This window comes from Heptranchias perlo, chromosome 36 (genome assembly GCF_035084215.1).
Source record: "Heptranchias perlo isolate sHepPer1 chromosome 36, sHepPer1.hap1, whole genome shotgun sequence".
NCBI lineage: Eukaryota > Metazoa > Chordata > Chondrichthyes > Hexanchiformes > Hexanchidae > Heptranchias > Heptranchias perlo.
In genome coordinates this window covers 17,701,010-17,725,294 of record NC_090360.1, presented here as the reverse complement: position 1 = coordinate 17,725,294, position 24,285 = coordinate 17,701,010, and the positions used below count along the sequence as shown (strand labels likewise).

The 24,285-nt window shown below is 44.5% G+C and overlaps 1 protein-coding gene across 4 annotated transcripts in view; it reads left to right on the top strand.

Annotated features, from left to right (window-relative positions):
- Nucleotides 1-24,285, top strand: part of LOC137304153 (paladin-like) — a 222,148-nt gene that overhangs the window by 54,485 nt on the left and 143,378 nt on the right. For all 4 annotated transcript variants that reach the window (XM_067972654.1, XM_067972656.1, XM_067972655.1 and 1 more), the window contains exons 3-9: nt 351-453; nt 4,141-4,320; nt 9,673-9,837; nt 12,344-12,504; nt 15,921-15,996; nt 23,049-23,200; nt 23,907-24,003. In XM_067972654.1, coding sequence (XP_067828755.1) covers nt 351-453; nt 4,141-4,320; nt 9,673-9,837; nt 12,344-12,504; nt 15,921-15,996; nt 23,049-23,200; nt 23,907-24,003 — 934 coding nt within the window. The remainder of the gene's footprint in view (nt 1-350; nt 454-4,140; nt 4,321-9,672; nt 9,838-12,343; nt 12,505-15,920; nt 15,997-23,048; nt 23,201-23,906; nt 24,004-24,285) is intronic.

Genomic DNA, 24,285 nt, shown 5'->3' with positions numbered 1-24,285 from the left:
GTCCTGAGGTTGTGAAAGTCACTATATAAATGCAAGTCCAATCCTTTCCTTATTAGTTATAAAAAATATTGGAGATGGGTGGGAGAAAAGGCTGTTTGACTGGGTGAGGCGGTTGGAGGCAGGAGGTCACGTGATGAAATCTCCAGGAATATGTCCAATCAGAGTTGGCAACCCCAACAAGGACCAGAGTGTAGACTACCACCAAGATTGAAAAGAGTAAAATAGAAGACAAGGTAAATCAGGGAGTGACTAGGCGCTAGGTGAAACCATGCTTGAATGCTCATGTATCCTTGTGATAACACGTCGATGGAATGCTGTCAGTAAGCTTAATTCTTTTCTATTTATTTCAGGTATAACTGTAAGGAGGAGTTTCAGATTCACGATGATTTGCTCAAAGCGAATTATACCCGCGGGAGAATTTCGGCTAACTTGCCGGAACACTATCTCGTTCAGGTAAGGCGAGAGTGTGAGTAAAAAGATGTCTTGAGATATGTAGTGTAAGGGGCACCTGAAGGTGTTGTGGTGGGCTCTCCCCAGTGACCTGCTGGGTTAAGCAGTGCTTGGTGTGGATTAGGGAGATCCCAGGTTCAGTCAGTAGTATGAAGACGACAACTGATCTCATCATTGCTGTGATCACTATCCTGTGATGCCCAATATGGTTGAATAGTCTGCCAGCATCCAGCATTTGGCTCACAAGTGAAGAACTGCTGCTAGGGTGAGGTACCGGAGGAATTCTGATGGCTACATAACTGTACCCCACTACGAGCCTACAACTTCGCTATTCAACTGTGGCTCAGTGGGTAGCATTCTCGCCTCGGAGTCCTGATGTTTGTGGGTTCAAGTCCTACTCTGGAGAGTTGGGCACACAATCTAGGCTGACACTCCACTGTAGTGCTGAGGGAGTGCTGCACTGTCGAAGGTGCCGTCTTTTGGATGAGATGTTAAACCGAGGCCCCTTCTGCCCTCTCAGCTGGATGTAAAAGATCCCATGACACCGTTCAAAGAAGAACAGGGGAGTTCTCCCCGTTGTCCTGGCCAATATTTATCGCTCAACCAACACATAAAAAAACAGATGATCTGGTCATTATCACATTGCTGTTTGTGGGAGCTTGCTGTGTGCAAATCGGCTGCTGCGTTTCCCACATTACAACAATGACTGCACTTTTTTTTTAAAAAAGTGTTTCATTGGCTGTAAAGCGCTTTGGGAAGTCCTGAGGTTGTGAAAGGCGCTATATAAATGAAATTCTTTCTTTCAGTGATCTGTGGATAATGAGCAAGAACTAGATTGAGGTCAGCCGTGATGCTCCAGTGGTAAAATAGCTGCGGAAACTGAAGCCCGGGTTTTCCGATCGGTGTTATTTTAAACGAGTTCCCAGCAGTGTTAAAATAAAGCTGATCAGAAAATCTCGGCTTCACTGTTTGGGTTTAGACATAAACAACAACCACTTGACACGAGGTCCTGAATGGCTGCTGGCACCTCTGGGTCCAGAATCAGTCAGTGTCTTCAGGAGAGGAGAAAACAGGAGAGCAGAGGGGGACTAGTGTGGGGGCAGGGGGCAGTAAGCAAGAGGACAGAGGGAACATCTTGGGAATTTGCACGAAATCGCAAAGAAAAAGAAACATTTTCCATTTGCCGCGCATTGTTACATCCTTTGCCAAGATTTCATTGAATCATACAGCACAGAAGGAGGCCATTCGGTCCGTCGTGCCTGTGCCTGCTCTTTGAAAGAGCTATCCAATTAGTCCCATTCCCCTCCTCTTTCCCCATATCCCTGCAAATTTTTCCTTTTCAAGTATATATCCAATTCCCTCTCGAAAATTGCTGCTGGATCTGCTTCCACCGCCCTGCATTCCAAATTGTAACAACTCACTGCGTAAAAATACCTCCTTCTCATCTCCCCTCTACCTGAATACAATGCAATGGGTCTCTGATCGTTTTGCCACGTTAAAGTGTGTAATACATGCTTGCAAGGAAAGTATGTTGCTTGGTTACTGTCAGCTAGTGCTATTTAAAGGGGCACTGCCTTCATGGACAAAGTGGCTGGGAATTTCTTCTTTGTTTTGGCAAATAGGGAATAGCAACAGTTTTATCACAATGATGTTACCTGCAGCGGGTGTGATTTTCACCATTGCTGCACACGTTTGTGAACACTTTCTCGTTTGTTTGCTTGTTGTTCCTCTTCCCCTTCCTATGGAGGCAGTGCCCCTTTAAGGCTAGAGTCTGAGTTGAGTGTTTGCATATTTACGGGCTCAGTCACTGAATCATTTCGCAACACTTAAAGTCCAGCGTCGCAGTGATTGAAGCAACAGCTGGTGATAAACTGTCTCAACAATAACAGGGGCTGTGCTGGCTCACCTTCACATGTATTACTGATTGGATTGTGTACAATCTGTGGCACATCTCAGGGCAAAAGCACAACTGAAACCCCTTGTGCAAAAAAAAAGTGAGCAGGGCTGCAACCCTGTGCACCATGAGAGACACATCCACACGACGCAGCCTGTCGCTAGTTCAGCTTATTAACAAAAAGCCTCTCTGCAATAAGAAAAGTCCCTAGTGGTTGTCATTATTAAGAATGTTGATATATTAAAACGGTTCTTGTCTATCAAATGAAAGAACCCTGAGGCATTTAAAATTCCTTTTTAGCACACTCTTATACAGGAGGAGGCCATTCAGTCCCTCGGGCCTGCTCCGCCATTCAGTTAGATTATGGCTGGTCTGTACCTCAACTCCATTTACCTGCCTTTGCTCCATATCTCTTGATAGCCTTACCCAACAAAAATCTATCGATCCCGGTCTTGAAAGCTCCAATTGACCCCCAGCATCCACAGCCTTTTGCGGGGAGAGAGTTCCAGATTTCCACAACCCTTTGTGTGAAAAGTGCTTCCTGATTTCACTCCTAAATGGCCCAGCTCTAATTTTAAGAATATGTCTCCACATTCTTGACTGCAAGTCTGTATCAGTGTGGCAAACTCTGACAGTATATTGTGCAGTATAAAAGAGAGTTTGATTTGAGGAGAGGTTATTGTAAGGGGGTATACGAGATAGTTAAGGGTATAGAAAAAGTTAACCCAAAAATATTACTATATAATGTATATTAAATTAAACTGTGCGATTAGTACCAAGGGGGACAGGTTTAAACTAGTAAAAGGTAATTTTAGGACTGATATCATGAAATCCTTCTTCATACAGAGAGTGATCAATGTGGGAATAAACATAGTAGTGGAGGCAAAAACCCAGGAATCATTTAAGAAACAATTGGACACGACTGGATGGATGAATTAAGATGGGCCAAATGGCCTTCCTCATCTGTAATTATCTTCTGACTTTGTGTTCTGGCATGAAAATATATCTATAATTTTAATAGTTAGAAAAGAGTTTCTCTGGGCTACCCCAACAGCTCAGTGAGTTGCTGCACCACACGATGTCAAACTGAATCGTACAGAACCGAGGGTCGTGGGTTTAATCTGGGATCTGTGCTGATTTGACTGATCTCAGCTGAGACTCCCAATTGGCTTCACGGTTCTTGGAATTGCGCGCGTGATTGTGGGTGACGACTCTTCAGTGACGCCAACTGTGGTCGAAAAATCCCTCCATGGCCTCACCCCTCCCAATCTCTGTAACCTCCTCCAGACCACAACCCTTTGAGATCTCGGCGCCCCTCCAATTCTGGCCTCTTGCGCATCCCCGATTTTCATTGCTCCACCATTCGCGGCCGTGCCTTCAGCTGCCTAAGCACTAAGTTCTGGAATTCCCTCCCTAAACCTCTCCGCCTCTCTACCTCTCTCCTCTCCTATAGGAAGCTCCTTAAAACCCACCTCTTTGACCAAGCTTTTGATCACCTGTCCTAATATCTCCTTATGTAGCTTGGTGTCAGATTTTGTTTGATAACACTCCTGTGATGTGCCTGGGGACAGTTTTACTACGTTAAATGCGCTGTATAAATGCAACTTGTTGTTGATCAAACTGTGTGTAAACGGGGTTTCTGCTGATCTTCCACCAGAGTTATGACGACAGGTCGGGGACCCTGCCCGAGAGACCGTGAAGCCGTTTATTTAAATGATATTATTGTCCGAATCCTGCCACTCTTACTCGGCCTGCCTTTGCATTTGCCTATAATTTATCTTTCAATTGTGTTCCAGGGGAAATATTTTATGGTCTGCGATATCTACAACAAAATAGACGTCTTGAACACTACCGGCAGCTATGGAGTGCCCAACTTCAGGCAGGCCAAGGGGAGCTATCCAGTGTTTGGAATGGGACAACCCAGTCTTAACGGTTTTAAGCAGGTTCTCCAAGTGTTTCAGCAGGAAGGTTATGAGGTCAGTGCCCATCCTTGTTTCACTTCTAATCTTTCAGTTTGTTGAGTGGAAACTCAATCCCAAACAGTCCCAGTTTTTTTTTTGTCGAGTGGTTCAGTGCTGTTGCCAAAATTGGTACCTATGGAATTCCTTTTGTAGGAACATCCTGTGTTGTTTTAGTAACTGACCCCCTTCCGTACAGGAATCAGTTATCAGAGGCAGTTCCTGTTCTGCTTGGCACTATCTCAGCAGATTTGAAGGTGAGGAGGCTGCATTAAAGTGATTGGCCAGAGAGGTCAGCCTATTTTTTTACACATGGTCTTATTATAATATTAACCAGTTTGAAACGACTGTGGTTACCCTCAGTGTTAAAATAACACCAATTGGATAATCTAGGCTAATGAGCTAAAATCGAGACTCATCGCACACTCTCCTACCCAAACACATTCCATCTCAGGATCTCACAGCTCCTTATCTCCCTCAGTCCCTCCTTCCTTTTAAAACCCAAGCTTAATGCCCCCTAAACACTACTTCCCACTTACCTCCTCATCTTTTTCTCTCGCTTTGACCTCAGTGGCACCCTGGGGCTCTAACCCTTCCCCTTAGTTTTGCAATTTAAATGGCCCAGATTTTGCTGCCAAATTAACGGTGAATTTAATGGTGCTCGCCGTTGTTAATGTGTAAATCGTCCAGCAACTTATGGCAAGGAAGAGATACCCCATGAATTGCAAATCGCCACAAATTGCTGGATGATTTTGCCACGCAAAAACGGCAGCTCGTCCTCAACCTCCCCGTGAATTTCAAGAAATTGCTACATTTGCGCATTAATTGCCAATTAAATGTGCTGCAGAAAGTTAGGGCTAGTACTTAACAGCGTAAGGACCCTTTTAATGATGAGATTTATGTTCCTGCAATGCCACTCTACCTCTCCAGCCCAGAAAGGGAACAACTGAAACTGTGGAATCTCATTCCCGCAGGTAGTAAATTGTTCTTAGAGATTTTTGAAATTTGAAATTTTAAATGTTTTAATTTTTTTCTTACTTTTCCTTCCTGTCTCTCTTTTCCTCTCTCTTCATTCAATCTTTATTTCCCATTCTATATTTATTTTTTGTACCTGATTTGACTCTAATTCACCCTCCTTATCTGTCGTTCCTGTTTCTTTCTCAATCCTTAAATCTCATTAGTTAGGAGATAAACTGCTGGTCCCGTCACTCACTAAGGTCTCAGATGCCCCGTTCGCCCTTGCTGACCTGTTATCGGCTCGCACTTCCAGCAAGTTACAGGGCAAGAGCTGCAGGGTGAGGGACAAAGTCTAACAGGGCGCGCCTCGAGATGCCCCACTCCAGCAAATTCCGAGCCATCGAGTTCACAAGCTTTGATTATAATAGAGACATAATCGGTTTAAACTGCAACCTGAGTGGGTAAGGAGAGGTGATGGATAAAGTCCATCGATGTTTAGAAGCTGACTGCATTTGGACGGGACAAAAATACAAGATGATTTACTAAGGATGAGAAGAAGAAGAAATATAGCTGGCTCGGGGCTACCAGATTTCATAGAATGGTTACAGCACAGAAGGAGGCCATTTGGCCCATTGAGCCTGTGCTGGCTTTTTGTAACAGCAATCCAGTTTCTTTGTAACTTGTTAAGTAATGAGATAATTTAATAGTACCATTAAAAAAAAATTAAACCATGAATTTAAAGATACTTTGGTTCGGCAATGAGTTGAGGTGTCCATACATTGTGTCATCTAATGGTGGATAAGTCTCACATCTATGAGACCTGGTATCAGATCTTGATATCAAAGATAATCAGAGAATTCTCCAAACAGGGATTACCAACAAGGAGAATGGAAAATCAAATCGGCCCATCTTATTGAAGGGCAGCATTAGCAAATGCCTGGAGAAGGTTTGCCAACTGATTCTCTCAGCTGGGTAATAATGCGTGACGTGGGCTAGCACATTTTCCTGTCCCTCCCTTGTTGGCCCAGTGTTAGACAGGAGCAGTTCACTGGAATCCTGTCCAGCCCTAGGATTGCTGGGATTTCCTGCCCCAGGCAAGACCCAAGGGGATTAGGCCAACTCCTGTAATTGAGTCCTGTGGATGGCCCAGTAATTTATTTGCAGGAGGTTAGGCTGCAGTCATGTCTGTCGATTGATCTCTGCTCTTGATCTGGGCGGTTTTCCCTAGACCTATGGCTGGTTGTTGTGGAGAAGCAGGAACATCAGTAAATCCATTTACATAGCCCCTCATCAAGTCTCTCAGGACATTCTAAAGCACTTCACATTCATTGAATTACTTTGAAGTGCATTCGTGCTATGTGGGTGAATGCAGCAGCCATTTTCCGCACAGCAAGGCCCCGTAAACACAAATGAGATGTTTCATCAGATAATATATTTCTGGTAATGTTGGTTAAGGGAAAAATGTTGACCCGGACACCAGAAGTGTCTGCTCTTTGAACAGTGCAGGAGATTTCAACATCCACTGGAACATGGAGGCAGGGCATCAGTTTAATGCCTGAAGGGCAGTACCTTCAACAGTCCAGCACTCCCTTATCAGGGTTGCCAACCCTCCAGGATTGGCCTGGAGTCTCCAGGAATTGATGATTTATCTCCGGGACACTGCTTTGAACAACCTGGGAGAAAAATCATGTTTTTTTTACATTTTCTTTGAACACCTCTTTATTAGTTATAAAAATATTGGAGATGGGGGAAAAAAGGCTGTTTGACTGACAGTCAAGCACCATCCGATTGGATAATGAAGAGTCTTTTCACTTTCCAATTGGTGTGGGAGGGCATTGTGCTTTCAGGATCGACGTGTTGGGCGACCAATGGCGGGAGTGTGGGGAGGGCGGGGCTGTTAGAGGCAGGAGGTCATGTGATGAAATCTCCAGGAATACATTCAACCAGAGTTGGCAAGCCGATCCCTCAGTACTTATCTGAACTGTCAGCATAGATTATGTGCTCATGTCCAGGAATGTGTTTGAACGCACAACCTTCTGACTGAGAGATGAGAGTGCAACAAACTGAGCCAAACTGACTCTTGACAACTGACAAAAAAGACACCCAAAAGAGCACACTCAAATTGTTCTCTCCTGGCTACAGGAGAGAAATGAGATTCATTGTATACCAAGTGAAAGATCTGAAAGACCTATTAATTCAATCTGAGCAGCCCAGTGAAAGGGACCTTGTTGAAGTATATAAAATATTAACTGTTTTTGTTACGGTAAATCTTGAGTATAACTTTAGGACAGCATGGTAAGAACAGAGGGCTTTAATATAAACTAGTGAAAAATAAACTGAGATCAGATATCAGAAAGAACTATTTTCATGAAAAGGGAGATAAATGTTTGGTAAAATTTGCTGTATCATTACAGACTTGAGGCAATGTCATGAGGCTCTGCTGCTGGCTTGGAGCTCTGCTAGACGCAAGCACTAGTCTGAGATAGGGCTGTAACACTATAGACCCATTTCTTTGATCTATGCTGGCCAAGGGGTCAGCCTTGGTTCAGTTGGTACCACTCTTGCCTCTGAGTAATAAGATTGTGGGTTCAAGTCCCATTCCAGTCACTTGAGTATGTATCTATGCTGACGCTTCAATCCAGTACTGAGGGAGTGCTGCACTGTCGGAGGTGCTGTCTTTCAAATGAGATGTTAAACCGAGGATAAAAACAGAAAATTCTGCACACGCTCAGCAGGCCAGGCAGCGTGTGGAGAGAGAAATAGAGTTAACGTTTCAGGTTGTTGATCTTTCATCAGAACTATTAAACCAAGACCCTGTCTGCCCTCTCGTGAGTGTAAAAGATCCCATGGCACTATTCAAAGAAGAGCTGGGGAGTTTTCTTGGTAGCCTGGTTATCATTTATCCCTCAATCAACATCACAAACAGATTATCTGGCCATTTATCTCGTTGCTGTTTGCAGCATATTGGTTACTGTATTTCCCTACAACAGTGACGACATTTCAAAATTACTTTATTGGCTGCAAAGCGCTTTGGAACATCCTGAAAATGTGGAAGGCGCTTTATCAACACAAGTTCTTTCTTCCCTTCTTTCCTTACTTCCTTCTCGGCAAAGTCTGGTAGCCAACTACATTGGGGACAGCAGGTAGAGGAGGGTGTGTTATCCTGTTAAACTTTGATTGACAGCTTGAGGTATCAATTGGACATGCAACCCCGGGACTCCTTCCTTCTCTGCCATTTCCTGAGCTCAGTCTCTCTATCACTAGGAGCACGAAAAGAATGTATAACTGTTGGCAGATGTAACAATGTGTTCCTATATTCCATTATCTAAAAGTGTTACCAAACATGGATTGTGATATTTGTCCGGTTCCTATTTTTTTTGTTTTTAATGAAGCAGGCTTGAGGTGCTGAATGGTCTACTCCTGTTCCTATGCTCTTATGTTTGGTTATAGACTCGCTTGTAGAGTGAGCTCTGCTGTATTATTTTGCTGCCTTTTGTTGCTGTGTTTGAATACTGGGCTGGTGGTTCTGAATGTTAACCGATGTTCAATGCCAGAGGGATGGATGCAAGTTCAAATCGTGCCCTGCATCACGTGGTGAGATATCAAGCTGAGGTGGGGTCTCCCAGCTGAGGGGAGGTGGGACAGTGTGGAGGAGAGGGGACATGAAAAAACAACGGAGGGAACAGTCATACTTTAATGGTGTGTGGTGCCTATGAAGAAACAGTAGCCTACTGGTTATGCTACTGGCCTAGCATCTGAGTTCAAATCATACCACGGCAAGTTGTGAAATTAAACTCAATAAATCCAATAATTTGTGGGCTGGCACCAGACAGATGACCTTGTAAAGCTGCCAAATTATTGTAAAAAAACCCCACAGAGAAGGGAACCTGCCTCTCCTACCTGGTCACGTCTCCACATCACCCAGTCCCACAAGATGGTTAACTCTTAATGCTACTCTGAAGAACCCTCAGAGCAACCAGGGATGAGCAATAAATGCAGCGTTGCTCACATCCTGAGTGCAAATGTAGTCCCGCCCCCGCCTCCCTCCACTGCGGGTGTCAGGCCAAACAGCTAAACAACAAAATGACCTGCGTTACACCGTCTGCCCTCTCACATGGACGTAAAAAATCCCGTGGCACTATTTCAAAGAAGAGCTGGGGAGTCCTCCCTGGTGTCCTGGCCAATATTTATCCCTCAACCAACACCTAAAAACAGATTATCTGGACCTTATCCCACTTCTGTTTGGGGGATCTTGCTGTGCACAAATTGGCAGCTGCGTTTCCTTCATTACAAGAGTGATTACACTTCAAAAGTACTTCATTGGCTTTAAAGCGCTTTGGGGCGTCATGAGGTCGTGAAAGGCGCTATATAAATGCAAGTTAATTTTTTTTTTAAATGTTCATTTTTTTGCAGGAACTTCTGTTTTTCTGTGTTCGGGAGGAACCTGTTGTCTTCTTGCATGTGGAAAACGACTTTATTCCATACACTCCCAGAAGCAAAGAAAATCTTCACGAAAACCTTCATGACGTAGGGAGAGACGTGAAAGTGGAAAAACTAGAGCTGACCATCAGGAAGGAGGTAGACTTGGATATTACTCATCCTGAACGTATTACTGTAGCTGATCTCTTCAATGTACTTGAAGTGCTTCGGAATGTTTGAGTCATGTGATGAACTCTGCGTTCCTCCATTTCTGGCCTCTTTGTTAATTGTTATTTTTTTTATTCGTTCATGGGATGTGGCCGTCGCTGGCGAGGCCAACATTTATTGCCCATCCCTAATTGCCCTTGAGAAGGTGGTGGTGAGCCGCCTTCTTGAACCGCTGCAGTCCGTGTGGTGAAGATTCTCCCACAGTGCTGTTAGGAAGGGAGTTCCAGGATTTTGACCCAGCGACGATGAAGGAATGGTGATATATTTCCAAGTTGGGATGGTATGTGACTTGGAGGGGAACGTGCAGGTGGTGTTGTTCCCATGTACCTGCTGCCCTTGTCCTTCTAGGTGGTAGAGGTCGTGGGTTTGGGAGGTGCTGTCGAAGAAGCCTTGGCGAGTTGCTGCATTGCAACCTGTGGATGGTGCACACTGCAGCCACAGTGCGCCGGTGGTGAAGGGAGTGATTGTTTAGGGTGGTGGATGGGGTGCCAATCAAGCGGGCTGCTTTGTCCTGGATGGTGTCGAGCTTCTTGAGTGTTGTTGGAGCTGCAGTCATCCAGGCAAGTGGAGAGTAATCTATCAGACTCCTGACTTGTGCCTTGTAGATGGTGGAAAGGCTTTGGGGAGTCAGGAGGTGAGTCACTCGCCACAGAATACCTAGCCTCTGACCTGCTCTTGTAGCCACAGTATTTATGTGGCTGGTCCAGTTAAGTTTCTGGTCAATGGTGACCCCCAGGATGTTGATTGTGGGGGATTCGGCAATGGTAATGCCGTTGAATGTCAAGGGGAGGTGGTTAGACTCTCTTGTTGGAGATGGTCATTGCCTGGCACTTGTCTGGCGCGAATGTTACTTGTGATTTATATCAGTTAGTGTTAATTGTATTCAGGTGGTGTGTGTCAATTGGGGACTCTCTTGTATCCTTTTTAGCTTATCTAGGGTGTGTGTGTAAAGGGGAATTTCTGTGAATAAAGGCTTGGAAGCAACTGAAATCCAGGCTCTAGTAGTCTATCCTTCAGCACTTGGCTATCCAGTTTATAACATCTTGTCCATCCCCCACTTCCTTCATCCCACCATTACTTCTGAGTCAGAAGGTTGTGGGTTCGAGCCCCACTTCAGAGACTTGAGCACATAATCTAGGCTGACACTCCAGTGCAGTACTGAGGGGGTGCTGCACTGTTGGAGGTGCCCTCTTTCGGATGAGACGTTAAACTGAGGCCCCGTCTGCCCCCTCAGGTGGACATAAAAAGCCCTGCAGCACTATTCAAAGAAGAGCAGGAGAGTTCTCCCCGGTGTCCTAGCCAATATTTAGCCATCAACCAACATCACTGAAACAGATTATCTGGTCATCATCACATTGCTGTTTGTGGGAGCTTGCTGTGTGCAAATTGGCTGCTGCATTTCCTACATTACAACAGTAACTACACTTCAAAAGTACTTCTTTGGCTGTAAAGCACTTTGGGACGTCCTGAAAGGCATTATAGAAATGCAAGTCTTTCTTTTCTTATTGGTGGCCGTTCCTTCAGCCATCTAGGCCCTAAGCTCTGGAATTCTGTCCCGAAACTTTTATGCCTCTCTACCCTCTCTCCTCCTTTAAGACGCTCCTTAAAACCTTTCTCTTTGACCAAGCTTTTGGTCACCTATCCTACTATCCCTTATGTAGCTCAGTGTCAAATTTTGTCTGGTAACGCTCCTGTGAAGCGCCTTGAGACATTTTACTACGTTAAAGGCACTGTATAAATGCTGGTTTGCTCTTTCCTTCCTTGTCGTGCATGCAATAGATTAAATCTTTAATATAGTCGTGGAAGAAAATATTGAAGTTTAAAAGTGTGTTAGAAATTCGGCATATGTTATGCAATCTCTTAGTGAAGTTACATTTTAAAAGTGTGTGAAATTTGTGCTGCAGGATAATATAGTGTCATTTCTTGAAACCCTTTTTAGTCTCCCGATGTCGACTCGTGCTGAGTTTCATAGGCTCCAGTACTGTATCCAACTGTCTTTTCTTCATGTGTGAGCCTAGACCAATGACTGGCTATTTGGCTGTTGGAGCATCACAGCTGAGCCCGGCCCGACAACCTTTTTCAGGAGGTGTCACTACATAGTGATCAGCACTGGGGACTACGGTTGATTTTTTGTTTGCACCTTTCTCGATCAGGGATGCTGAGGCCAGGTGTCCAGCCCCTACTGCTACACTAGTGAGATCAACTCACTCCCCTCATTCTGGGCACGATAACTGGCAAGTGGGACCTTTCTGGTCTATTAGCCAGTGTTCATACCAATGGTGCCATCAGAGAGCTTGGGCATACCATTGCACCCAAACAGCGCTGAAATCCGTAGCTACTATAGTAACTAAAATAGGGATTGCACCTTTTGAATAACGCAGCGATCATGTGTTAATTAGAAATGAAAACTATATACATTTTTGCTTTCAATTTTCAGCTTTATAACTTTGCCCAGTTGAACGACAATGTCAATTATGTCTATAATGACATAGAACACTTTAAGGATGAACCTCGGACCATCTGCATTCGCCGTGAAGAGGACATCCATGTAACAGAAGAGGTTTACAAAAGACCTTTATTTACCAAGCCTTCTTGCAGGTATGGAGCATGAATTACGATGGTTTTCCTAACTGTTAAAGATCCTAAGGCATGCAAGTTTGAGATGTTTTGTCTTGAAATAAATGTAGTCAATGAATGCACAACATATAACTGCAACAACATACAACATTAATTGGATCCTCACTCAAAGGATGGTGGGGTGGGACATGGTGCCAAATGGACCACTGTTCTGAGGTTGATAGTAACGGATAAGTAAAGACTCGAGGGGACTTCTCTCAATGTCTAAGTGGGAACAAAATGTTCAAATATGTTATGGGCCAGGAGATATCAACGAATTTCTAGCTTGATGGAGACCCACCATCTTTTCCCTCCTCGGCTGAAGGTGGCAACCTGTAAGGTAAACTAAGGACACAGATGCCAAGCATCTTAGATGTATCCCTTGGGGCAGTGCTGAGGCACAGATTTCTGGACTGGAATGTGGGCAGGACTGGGGATTCTACAATTGCCACCAGAATGGGAGAGGAAAGAGATTAGCCAGGGTTCCTTTCCACTATCCAGTGGCCCTGCTGGAACGAGTGTGGAGAACAGGGGTGGGGCTGGGGATGGGGGGATGGGGGACGGGGGTCCAGCCGAGCTTTGAACGCCCCCTCAGTTTAATCAACTGCCTTCTCTCTCTGTTCAGGCTCACACATGAAGACTGACCACTTGGGTGAGGTATTAAAGGGCTGCCAGTAACCTTGGAACCGTACCCGAGTATATTGTCCTTGCTTTCACTGACACACACATCGGTAACATGCCATGTATTGTGACCACCTCGCCCTGGGCTAGCATGCTGCAGCGGCATAGCCTGTGGCCTTGTATCCGAGCACCCATAGCAGTTTGGAATGGGGTGGGGGGGGGAGAGGAACAAGATAAAATGTGCAGGAAGTCAATGCTTGGTATTTGTCAGGTTATGTTCACAATTTGTTAAAGTTTCCCTGTGAAAAAAACAAATGTTTGGACCCTAGCCCTCGTTAGAATTGTTTAGTCTGATTTCACTCGTGTACCTTTGCAAGATGTGACAGCCCCCTCTCCTAAAATTCCACAGACATTTCCATGTTTATGTAAAAGAGATATATTTCCCACTGTTTTACTGGAACCTTCCGTGGCTGTTTATTTTGAATGTCCTGCTTTGCATCGAGTGCCTGGAAGAGAGCACGTTCTGTATAAGATGTCAGCTTGGCTCAGTTAGTAGCACTCTTGCTTCTGAGCCTCACCGCACAACCTCAGCACATGGTCCAGGCCGACACTGGAGGAGTGCTGCATTGCTGAAGTTCCCAAGGCCCCATCTTTGCACACGGCAAAGGTTCCACAAATAGCAGTGAGAAATAGAATAATCATTTAATCTGTTTTAAGTGGTGGAGCGAGGAATGGTGGCCAGGACACCAGGAGAACTGCCCGCTCTTCTTCAAATTCTGCTTAGTAAGTTTAACATTCACGAGAACAGACAATTGGAGCCTTGGCTTAATGTGTCATGTGAAAGACAGCACCTACAGCAACGCAGCACTCCCTCAAGTGTCGGATCATGTGCTGAGATCGTGGTGTGGGGTCAAGGGGTGAAGCTTCTGTGCATGCGCGGAGCCCTGTTCTCCAGGCAGCTAATGTTTAATGTTAGGAGATCGGTTAGGAACGGCGATATAGTTCCAAGTCGGGATGGTATGTGACTCGGAAGGTAACATGCAGGTGATGTTGTTCCCATGTACCTGCTGACCTTGTCCTTCTAGGTGGTAGAGGTCGCGGGTTTGGGAGGTGCTGTCGAAGAAAACTTGGAGAGTTGCTGCAGTGCATCCTGTGGATGGTACACACTGCAGCCACGGTGCGCTGGTGATGAAGGGAGTGAATGTTTAGGGTGGTGGATGGGGTGCCAATCAAGTGGGCTGCTTTGTCCTGGATGTTGTCGAGCTTCTTGAGTGTTGTTGGAGCAGCTCTCATCCAGGCAAGTGGAGAGTATTCCATCACACTCCTGATTTGTGCCTTGTAGATGGTGGAAAGGCTTTGGGGAGTCAGGAGGGAGTCACTTGCCACAGAATACCCAGCCTCTGACCTGCTCTTGTAGCCATAGTATTTATGTGGCTGGTGCAGTTAAGTTTCTGGTCAATGGTGACCCCCAGGATGTTGATGGTGGGGGATTTGGCGATGGTAATGCCGTTGAATGTCAAGGGGAGGTGGTTAGACTCCCTCTTGTTGGAGATGGTCATTGCCTGGCACTTGTCTGGCGCGAATGTTACTTGCCACTTATCAGCCCAAGCCCAGAAGTTGTTCAGGTCTTACTGCATGCAGGCACGGACTGCTTCATTATCTGAGGGATTGCGAATGGAACTGAACACTGTGCAATCATCAGCGAACATCCCCATTTCTGACCTTATGATGGAGGGAAGGTCATTGATGAAGTAGCTGAAGATGGTTGGGCCGAGGACACTGCCCTGAGGAACTCCTGCAGCAATGTCCTGGGGTGAAATGATTGGCCTCCAACAACTATTACCATATTCCTTTGTGCTAGGTATGACTCCAGCCATTGGACAGTTTTCCCCCTGATTCCCATTGACTTCAATTTTACTAGGGCTCCTTGGTGCCACACTCCTGTCAAATGCTACCTTGATGTCAAGGGCAGTCACTCTCACCTTATCTCTGGAATTCAGCTCTTTTGTCCATGTTTGGACCAAGACTGTAATGAGGTCTGGAGCCGAGTGGTCCTGGCGGAACCCAAACTGAGCATCGTTGAGCAGTTTATTGATGAGTAAGTGCCGCTTCATAGCGCTGTCAACGACACCTTCCATCATTTTGCTGATGATTGAGAGTGGGCTGATGGGGCAGTAATTGGCCGGATTGGATTTGTCCTGCTTTTTGTGGACAGGACATACCTGGGCAATTTTCCACATTGTCGGGTAGATGCCAGTGTTGTAGCTGTACTGGAACAGTTTGGCTAGAGGCATGGCTAGTTCTGGAGCACAAGTCTTCAGCACTACAGGTGGGATGTTGTCGGGGCCCATAGCCTTTGTTGTATCCAGAGCACTCAGCCGTTTCTTGATTTTCATGTGGAGTGAATTGAATTGGCTGAAGACTGGCTTCTGTGATGGTGGGGGTATCGGGAAGAGGCCGAGATGGATCATCTACTCGGCACTTCTGGCTGAAGATGGTTGCAAACGCTTCAGCCTTGCCTTTTGCATTCATATGCTGGATTCTGCCATCATTGAGGATGGGGATGTTCACAGAGCCTCCACCTCTTGTTAGTTGTTTAATTGTCCACCACCATTCATGACTGGATGTGGCAGGACTGCAGAGCTTTGATCTGATCGTTGGTTGTGGAATCGCTTAGCTCTCTCTATAGCATGTTGCTTCCGCTGTTTAGCATGCATAAGGGTGTTTGTATTGGTTCATGTCTATGATAATGTTGTGTTTGATGCCTGCTATTTCAGGTACCATCGGTTACCACTGTCCTTGGATGGGCTACCTCTACAAGCGCAGATAGACATCTTTATTAATTCACTCAGGGTAAGTATGGACACTCGACCCAAAATGGGAGCATCAAAAGCACCTAAATCTGCAGATCCTTGGTCTTTTCTTCCCCTCCAATTCTTTTGATGGTTCTGCCTCTTGCTGGGGTACGGTTCTGCAGACACTCCCAGCCCTCTAGTGTCTCACCAAAGTTCGGCTTCTTTGTGTCCCTGATGCTAAATACCCGTCCTCTTTAAGGTTCCTTTGCAGGCTTTTCACAAGTGGCCACCCCTGCCCCGCCTGATTTCCCACCTCCAGATCAGTGTCTAACGGGGAGCTTGCCCAGCGCATTGTAATGAAAGACCAGGGACCAAAATCGGTCGGGTCCCGCACTGACCTTTCCAAGTGGCAGCAGTAAGCAGCCCGCCCGCCCGATTAACACGCGTCACGAGAATCACCCCCGTACTTTGTTCTACCAATTTTATCCTTTATTTTCTATGTTTAAAGCCTTTTGCTTCCCTTGTTCCTTCTGCTCCCGCCCGCCCCCAATCCATTTTGGAAATCGAAGAAACTTTGTTGAAATTGCCTTCTTTTGAGCCAATTAACTTGCAGAGAACTCAAGATTGACAGGGCAGTGCCAGGCCTGTCCTGAATCTTTGCTAGGTTTTTCCACATCAATCGAAATGGGGCTGCTGACTGCCAAGTAAACTTTACTGACGATTCCCTACCACAACTCGGGTACGGTAGAGTAGTGGTTATGTTACTGGACTAATAATCCAGATGGCGTGAGTTCCAATCCCACCATGGCAGCTTGAGAATTTGAATTCAGTTTTTAAAAAAAAAGCTGGAAAAAAAAGCTGGTATCAGTAAAAGTGACCATGAAACTGTCTGATTGTCACTAATGTCTTTTGGGGAAGGAGAGCTGCTGTGCTTATACAGGAACAGGAAGAGGCTATTCAGCCCCTCGAGCCTGTTAACCATTCAGTGAGTTCATGGCTGATCTGTATCCAAACTCCATTTACCCGCCTTGGCTCCATATCCCTTAATACCCTTGGCTACCAAAAATCTAGTGATCGCAGATTTAAAATTATTAATTGAGCTAACATCTACTGCTTTTTGCAAGGGAGAGAGTTCCACACTTCTACCACCCTTTGCCTGAAGAAATGTTTCCTGACTTCTCTCCTGAATGGCCTGGCTCTGATTTTAACGTTATGTCCCCTTGTCCTAGACTCCCCCACCAGCAGAAAAAGTTTCTCTCTATCTACCCTATCAATTCCTTTCAAAATCCTAAAAACCTCAATGAAATCTCTTAACCTTCTATATTCCAGGGAATACAAGCCTAGTTTATGTAATCTCTCCTCATAGTTTAACCCTTGGAGCCCTGGTAACATTCTGGTGAATCTGCGCTGCACTCCTTCTGAGGCCAGTATATCCTTTCCAAGGCGTGGTGCCCAGAACTGTACACAGTACACCAGATGCGGTCTAACCAGGGCTTTGTACGTTCTCGCCCTTTAGATATAAAGGCTAACATTCCATTCGCCTTTTTGATTATTTTTTGTACCTGAGCACTACATTTTAGTGATCTGTGTACACGGACCCCATAATCTCTTTGGACCTCCACTGTTCCTAGCTTTTCACCATTTAAAAACTACTCAGACCTATCCTTTTTTGGTCCAAAATGGATGACCTCAAACTTACCTGCGTTGAAATCCATCTGCCACTGTTTTGCCCACTCACTCAATCTATCAATGTCTCTTTGTAATTTTATGCCCCCGTCTACACTACTTACTATGCCACCAATCTTTGTATCATCAGAAAACTTGGATATATGGCTCTCTTTACCTGGTCTGCACTATGTGTGACTCCAGTCCCACACCAACGTGGTTGACTCTTAACTGCCCTGTGAAGTAGCCTAGCAAGGTACTCAGTTGTATCAAACTGTTAGCTCCCTCCCTAACAGCATTGTGGGAGCACTTTCACCACACGGACTGCAGCGGTTCATGAAGAAGGCCCACCACCACCTTCTTAAGGGCAACTAGGGATAGGCAATAAATACTGGCCTGATCAGTGACTCCCACATCCCGAGAATGAATTAAAAACAAAAAGAATTGTGTGACCGAGCAGCAAGTCCTGCCTGTGGTGAACCAAGGATTAAGTAACGTGCCTACACATGCCTGGCTGTGCTGTCATTCCCACTCACCAGCACAATGAGGTCAGATACAGAGAGCTGTCTCGTGTGGGAAATATATCATCCTTCCATTTGTTTTAATTCAAAGACTTTTTTATTATTGTGTCCCTCCCCCACGAATATTCTGGGTCTCGGTCTCGCGTGGGCAGGAGTCCACTCGCTGGTTTATTTTTAGCTAAACGATTTGATGTTCCCACACGGATCAGACTCGGCTTCTTGCTGGTCTTATCTCTGTTACAGTTAGTTGCTTCAGTGGAAGTGCGGAGCATAGAGAGCGAGCAAGCTAATAGGAGACAAATAGCAAAAGAAAATGAACTGTGCTGTATTAGTTGTACATTTCCATTTGGATGTTTTCATTGCTTGGTAAAGCATGCCGCCTTTGAGATTGGAGTATTCTAAAAATGTGTACTTTACATTACATAGAATGTACAGGACAGAAACAGGCCATTCGGCCCAACTGGTCTATGTTGGTGTTTTTGCTCCACAGGAGCCTCCACCCACCCCTCTAACTAAAGAAGTTAAGGATAGTATTAGATTCAAAAGAAGAGACCTGTAGTGCTGCCAAGAAAAGCAGTAAGCCTGAGGATTGGGAGAGTTTTAGAAACCAGCAAAGGACGACCAAAAAATTGATAAAAAGGGAGAAAATAGAATATGAAAGTAAACTAGCAAGAAATATAAAAACAGATTGTAAGAGCTTCTACAGGTATATAAAAAGGAAGAGAGTAGCAAAAGTAAACGTTGGTCCCCTAGAGGCTGAGACAGGAGAAATCATAATGGGGAATCAGGAAATGGCAGATGCGTCAAACAAATATTTTGTATCTGTCTTCACAGTAGCAGACACAAAAAGCATACCCGAAATAATGGGGAACCAAGGGGCCAATGAGAGTGAGGAACTTAAAGTAATTAATATCAGTGGAGAAAAAGTACTTGAGAAACTAGTGGGACTAAAAGCCGATATATCCTCTGGACCTGATGGCCTATATCCGAGGGTTCTAAGAGGTGGCTGCAGAGATAGTGGATGCATTGGTTTTGATCTTCCAAAATTCCCTAGATTCTAGAATGGTCCCAGCAGATTGGAAGGTAGAAAATGTAACCCTGCTATTCAACAAAGGAGGGAGAGAGAAAACAGGGAACTACAGGCCAGTTAGCCTGACATCAGTCGTTGGGAAAATGCTGGAATCCATTATGAAAGAAGTAGTAACAGGGCACTTAGAACATCATAATATGATTAGGCAGAGTCAACATGAAAGGGAAATCGTGTTTGACAAATTTATTAGAGTTTTTTGAGGATGTAACTAGCAGGGTAGATAAAGGGGAACCAGTGGATGTAGTATATTTGGATTTTCAAAAGGCATTCGATAAGGTGCCACATAAAAGGTTGTTACGCAAGATAAGGGCTCATGCGGTTGTGGGTAACATATTAGCATGGATAGAGGATTGGTTAATGGACAGAAAACAGAGAGTAGGGATAAATGGGTCATTTTCAGGTTGGCAGGCTGTAACTAGTGGGGTACCGCAAGGATCAGTGCCTGGGGCTCAGCTATTTACAATCTATATTAATGACTTGGAAGAAGGGACCAAATGTAACGTATCCAAGTTAGCTGACGATACAAAGCTAAGTGGGAAAGTAAGCAGTAGGGAGGACACAAAGAGTCTGCAAAGGGATGCAGACAGGTTAAGTGAGTGGGCAAGAAGGTGGCAGATGGAATATAATGTTGGGAAATGTGAGGTTATTCATTTTGGTAGGAAGAATAGAAAAACAGAATATTTTTTAAATGGTAAGAAATTATTAAATGTTGGTGTCCTGGTATAAGAAACACACAAAGTTAGCATGCAAGTATAGCAGGCAATTAGGAAAGCAAATGACATGTTGGCCTTTATTGCAAGGGGGTTGGAGTACAAAAGTAAGGAAGTCTTACTACAAATGTACAGGGCTTTGATGAGACCCCACCTGAAGTGCTGCGTACAGTTTTGGTCTCCTTATCTACGGAAGGATATACTTGCCTTAGAGGCAGGGCAACGGAGGTTCATTAATCAACTTGATTAATTCCTGGGATGAGAGGGTTGTACTATGAGGAGAAGTTGAGTAGAATGGGCCTATACTCTCTGGAGTTTAGAAGAATGAGAGGTGATCTCATTGAAACATATAAGATTCTGAGGGGGCTTGACAGGGTAGTTGCTGCGAGGTTGTTTCCCCTGGCTGGAGAGTCTAGAACTAGAGGGCATAGTCGCAGGATAAGGGGCCGGCCATTTAAGACTGAGATGAGGAGGAATTTCTTCACTCAGAGGGTTGTGAATCTTTGGAATTCTCTATCCCAGAGGGCTGTGGATGGTGAGTCGTTGAGTATATTCAAGGCTGAGATAGATAGATTTTTGGATTCTAGGGAAATCAAGGGATTTGGGGATCAGGCAGGAAAGTGGAGTTGATGTTGAAGATCCGCCATGATCTGATTGAATGGCGCAGCAGACGGGAGGGGCTGTATGGCCTACTTTTGCTCCTATTTCTTATGTTCTCTTCATCTAACCCTACCAGCATACCCTTCTATTCCTTTCTCCCTCATGTGTTTATCTAGTTTCCCCTTAAACGCAACTATGCTATTCGTCTCGATTTAATCCTTGTGGTCACGAATTCCACATTCTAACCACTCTGTTCCCTTTCTTTCGTGCTAATTTTCTTCCCTCTCCTCGTTTGCTGAGCGCCTCGACTCTTTTATTCGGGGACTTATCCAGTACCTCACCCAAGTGGCCTTTGTTTACGTGCGAGTCTTCGCAGTGTCAGCAGTCTTTTTGACTGTGTTTGGGGGTGGGGTGTGGGCGGGGAAGACGGGGGCAATACAGTTGAGCGAGATCTTGTCCTCACCCAGTGTCCACACATGTGGACTTCCAGTGGAGGTTGCTAGGCAGCGAACAAGAATGGGCATTGAGGCAACCTTTTTGCTCTCTTACTGCCCCAGACAGGGATTAGTTGACTCAGCAAAAGTTTCCCACATTTCTATATTTATATGTCATCACATTTTGCCTTTTTGTTAAAAAAAAGTCAAATTACAGATCCTTTTTCGCACCTCTGGTAAAACTGACAGTGAATGCAACAGTTGCAAGTGTTAAATTTAACAATGGGCTTATCTCCCTGATGCTTCAAGCCTGTTCTGCTTTTCTTCACCCGTCTCAAAACAGTTTTGCTTCCGTCCTCTCCTTTACACAATGTCCTTGTTTTCCCATCTTTGGGCAGGTTATGCAGTGCAGACTAATCACTCTGCATTGGGCAGGCTGACCATTTTAGTACAAAGTGTCGGGGCTCTTGCATGTTTGTGTATTTGAGGCTACATTCTGCAGATTACAGTAACCAAAGAAAAACGCTTGCTTCATAGGTCTTTTAGACAAGTGTGCAGCTGAATTTACTGTGTTTATTTATGCAAAATTCATTGTGTTAAACATTATAGTAATGGAATCTAACAGATAATGATCTGACGAATAAATGGTATGCTGTTTCATAAACTGTTGCGCACAGTTTAAACAGTCCTGAGATATTGTTCGATATAATTAAAATGTATATATTTCTAAAAGAAGTTGCAGTAATTTGTCATACATGTTTTAAAAGTCACATTACTTTAGTATATCTTGTCAAGGTGTATATTAAATCACTATCTGCAGTGATACTGAGCCAGAGAGATGGGGAATTTTATTCATTCTTGGGATGTGGGCGTCGCTGGCAAGGCCGGCATTTATTGTCCTTCCCTAGTTTCTCTGAGAAGGTGCCACAAGTCGTTAATAGTTAGATATTGGCACAGAATTTGCTGTCAAAATAACGGTGAGGCTAATGGTGGTCACTGCTATTTATGCACAAATGCTACAGCAACTTCAGGCGAGGGGTAGATGCGCAGTTAAATGTGGAAATCCAAAAGTTGCTGTCTGAGATGTGCTGCTCCGCCATTAGCTTCGCAAATACGGCATCTCGCTGTCTGCCTCACCATTGAAATGCATTGAACGGCACAAAGTTTCTGTATTTGTGTGGTAGATACGAACTAAACTCCCCATAGAAAGTAAAGTCAAGTCATTTCAAGTCTAAGTATTGTTTTAATGACATGATAAGTCTTAATTACTGCCAGTCAACCTCTCTGGCACTGAAAATTAACTATTACAAGTGTCAGGTTTTAATTGTTGGAGATTTAAAAACTTTCCCTTTCTGTCTTTTTTTTTCTCCCTCTCTTAATCCAATCTTTATTTCTCTTTCTGTACCTGATTTGACACTGAATTCACTCACTCTAATTTACACTTCCTTCTCAGTCCTTGGGCTGTTAATTTCACAATGCCCGGTTTCCCTCGCTGTGACTTCATCAGCTCGCACTTTCAGCAATTTGCAGCGCAAAATATCATCGACATTAAACGGGCAAGTCTAACTAAAGGCGGACGCTACAGCAAATTCTGCCCTTTATCAGGATGACCAGCACTTGTCACCCCTTTATATTCAACTTGGTCAACAAAAGGCAGTTCAGCGCTCCTAAGCACTTTTATTGTTAAATTCACAAAGACAAAATAAACATATCACAAGACCTGTGTCTCTCCTCCCTGCTAGTCTGCCCCTGATCTGAAACATTGGGTTTTATAACCCACTTGCTGCGTCTACTTAATCAGGGACATCTGTGGTGACTATTGGGAGCCTAGTTGGCTGCCACCATTCACTCTCCATAAAGAATGAAAGATTTGCATTTATATAGCACCTTTCACGACCTCTGGACATCCCAAGCCTCCTAGTGCCTTAAAATAACGGGAGTGGATGTACACTTCATCACAATACTAAGAAGAATGATTACAGTCGAACTGTTCAGTTCATGTCTGTTATACTTAGATAGCAGAATGAAAACATTTGTTCCTTAAAAATATCCTTAATAACACCCCTACTTATGTGGATCATATTTCGTAGGAGACTCCAAATCTCTTGCTTCTTCAGGACTCCAAAAGACCTCCTCCTGCAATGGTCTTCAGCTGTCAAGTTGGAGTTGGCAGGACAAATTTAGCGATGATTCTGGGAACTCTTGTGCTGTATCACAGGAAAGGCTTTCCTGAAAAATGGGGGTGAGTAGACATTTTGTCTAATTGTCTAATGGAACCAAAAACATGATTTTATATATATATATATTATTAAAAACTTAACCAAAAATTTAAACATGGTAGACTTTCTCTTGCCATAATGTTCCTTGAGATTTCCCAGGGTGTGTTCCTTTTATTTTCAGGCCCATATCTTAATACCTGAAGATAAAAGGGCCATGTCTCTAGCAGCCCTAGTATATTCATAGATATTTGACTATCGCTGCCTATTGTCAGCTTGGCTCAGTTGGTAGCACTCTTGAGTCTGAAGGTTGTGTGTTCAAGCCCCAATCCAGGACTTGAGTACATAATCTCGGCTGACACTTCAGCGCAGTACGGAGGGAGTGCTGCACTGTCAGAGGTATTGTATACAGATGAGATTTTAAAATCAGACAGTGCTCACCTGTTTAGGTGGGTGTGAAAGATCCCATGCATGTTAAAGATCCCATGCCACTATCTAAAGAAGCACAGGGAGTTCTCCTGTTGACCTGGCCAATGTTCCTCCCATAACGAAGCACTGGTCATTCATCTCATTTGCTGTTTGTGGGAACTTGCTGTCCACAAAGTTGAATACCGTGTTTGCCTTCAAAAATATTCCATTGCTTATAAATTGCTTTGGGATGGAAGGGTGTGAGAAGGTGCTGTATAAATGCAAGTTCTTTCTTTCTTACCCTATTCTTCTTGCTCTTTGCAGAACTGACCAGAACACCAGCATTAAAAAGAGAGAGCAATTGCAAGTTATCCAAAACTTCATCAAGGCTCTACCAAAGGGACAGCAAGTTGTGGAAGAGGTCAGTGGTAGTTTTGCTATTTGAGAAAACAGGCTCCATTTTTCAACCACTCCATAGTTAATGGTCAGAAAATCTAGTCCCCCTGATGGCAACTAATCCTAGAACTAGAACTGGGTTCATCGGCTGCTTGTATATTACTGAGTGGTCAAATTTAAAATCATTGTCTCTGTCTTTAAATTCCCCCATGGCCTTGCCCCTTCCTATCTCTGAGACTTCCTGAAGCCCTACAACCCTCCTACTCTCTGAATTCTGTTTTATTGACTCCAGCCTCATGCACTTCCC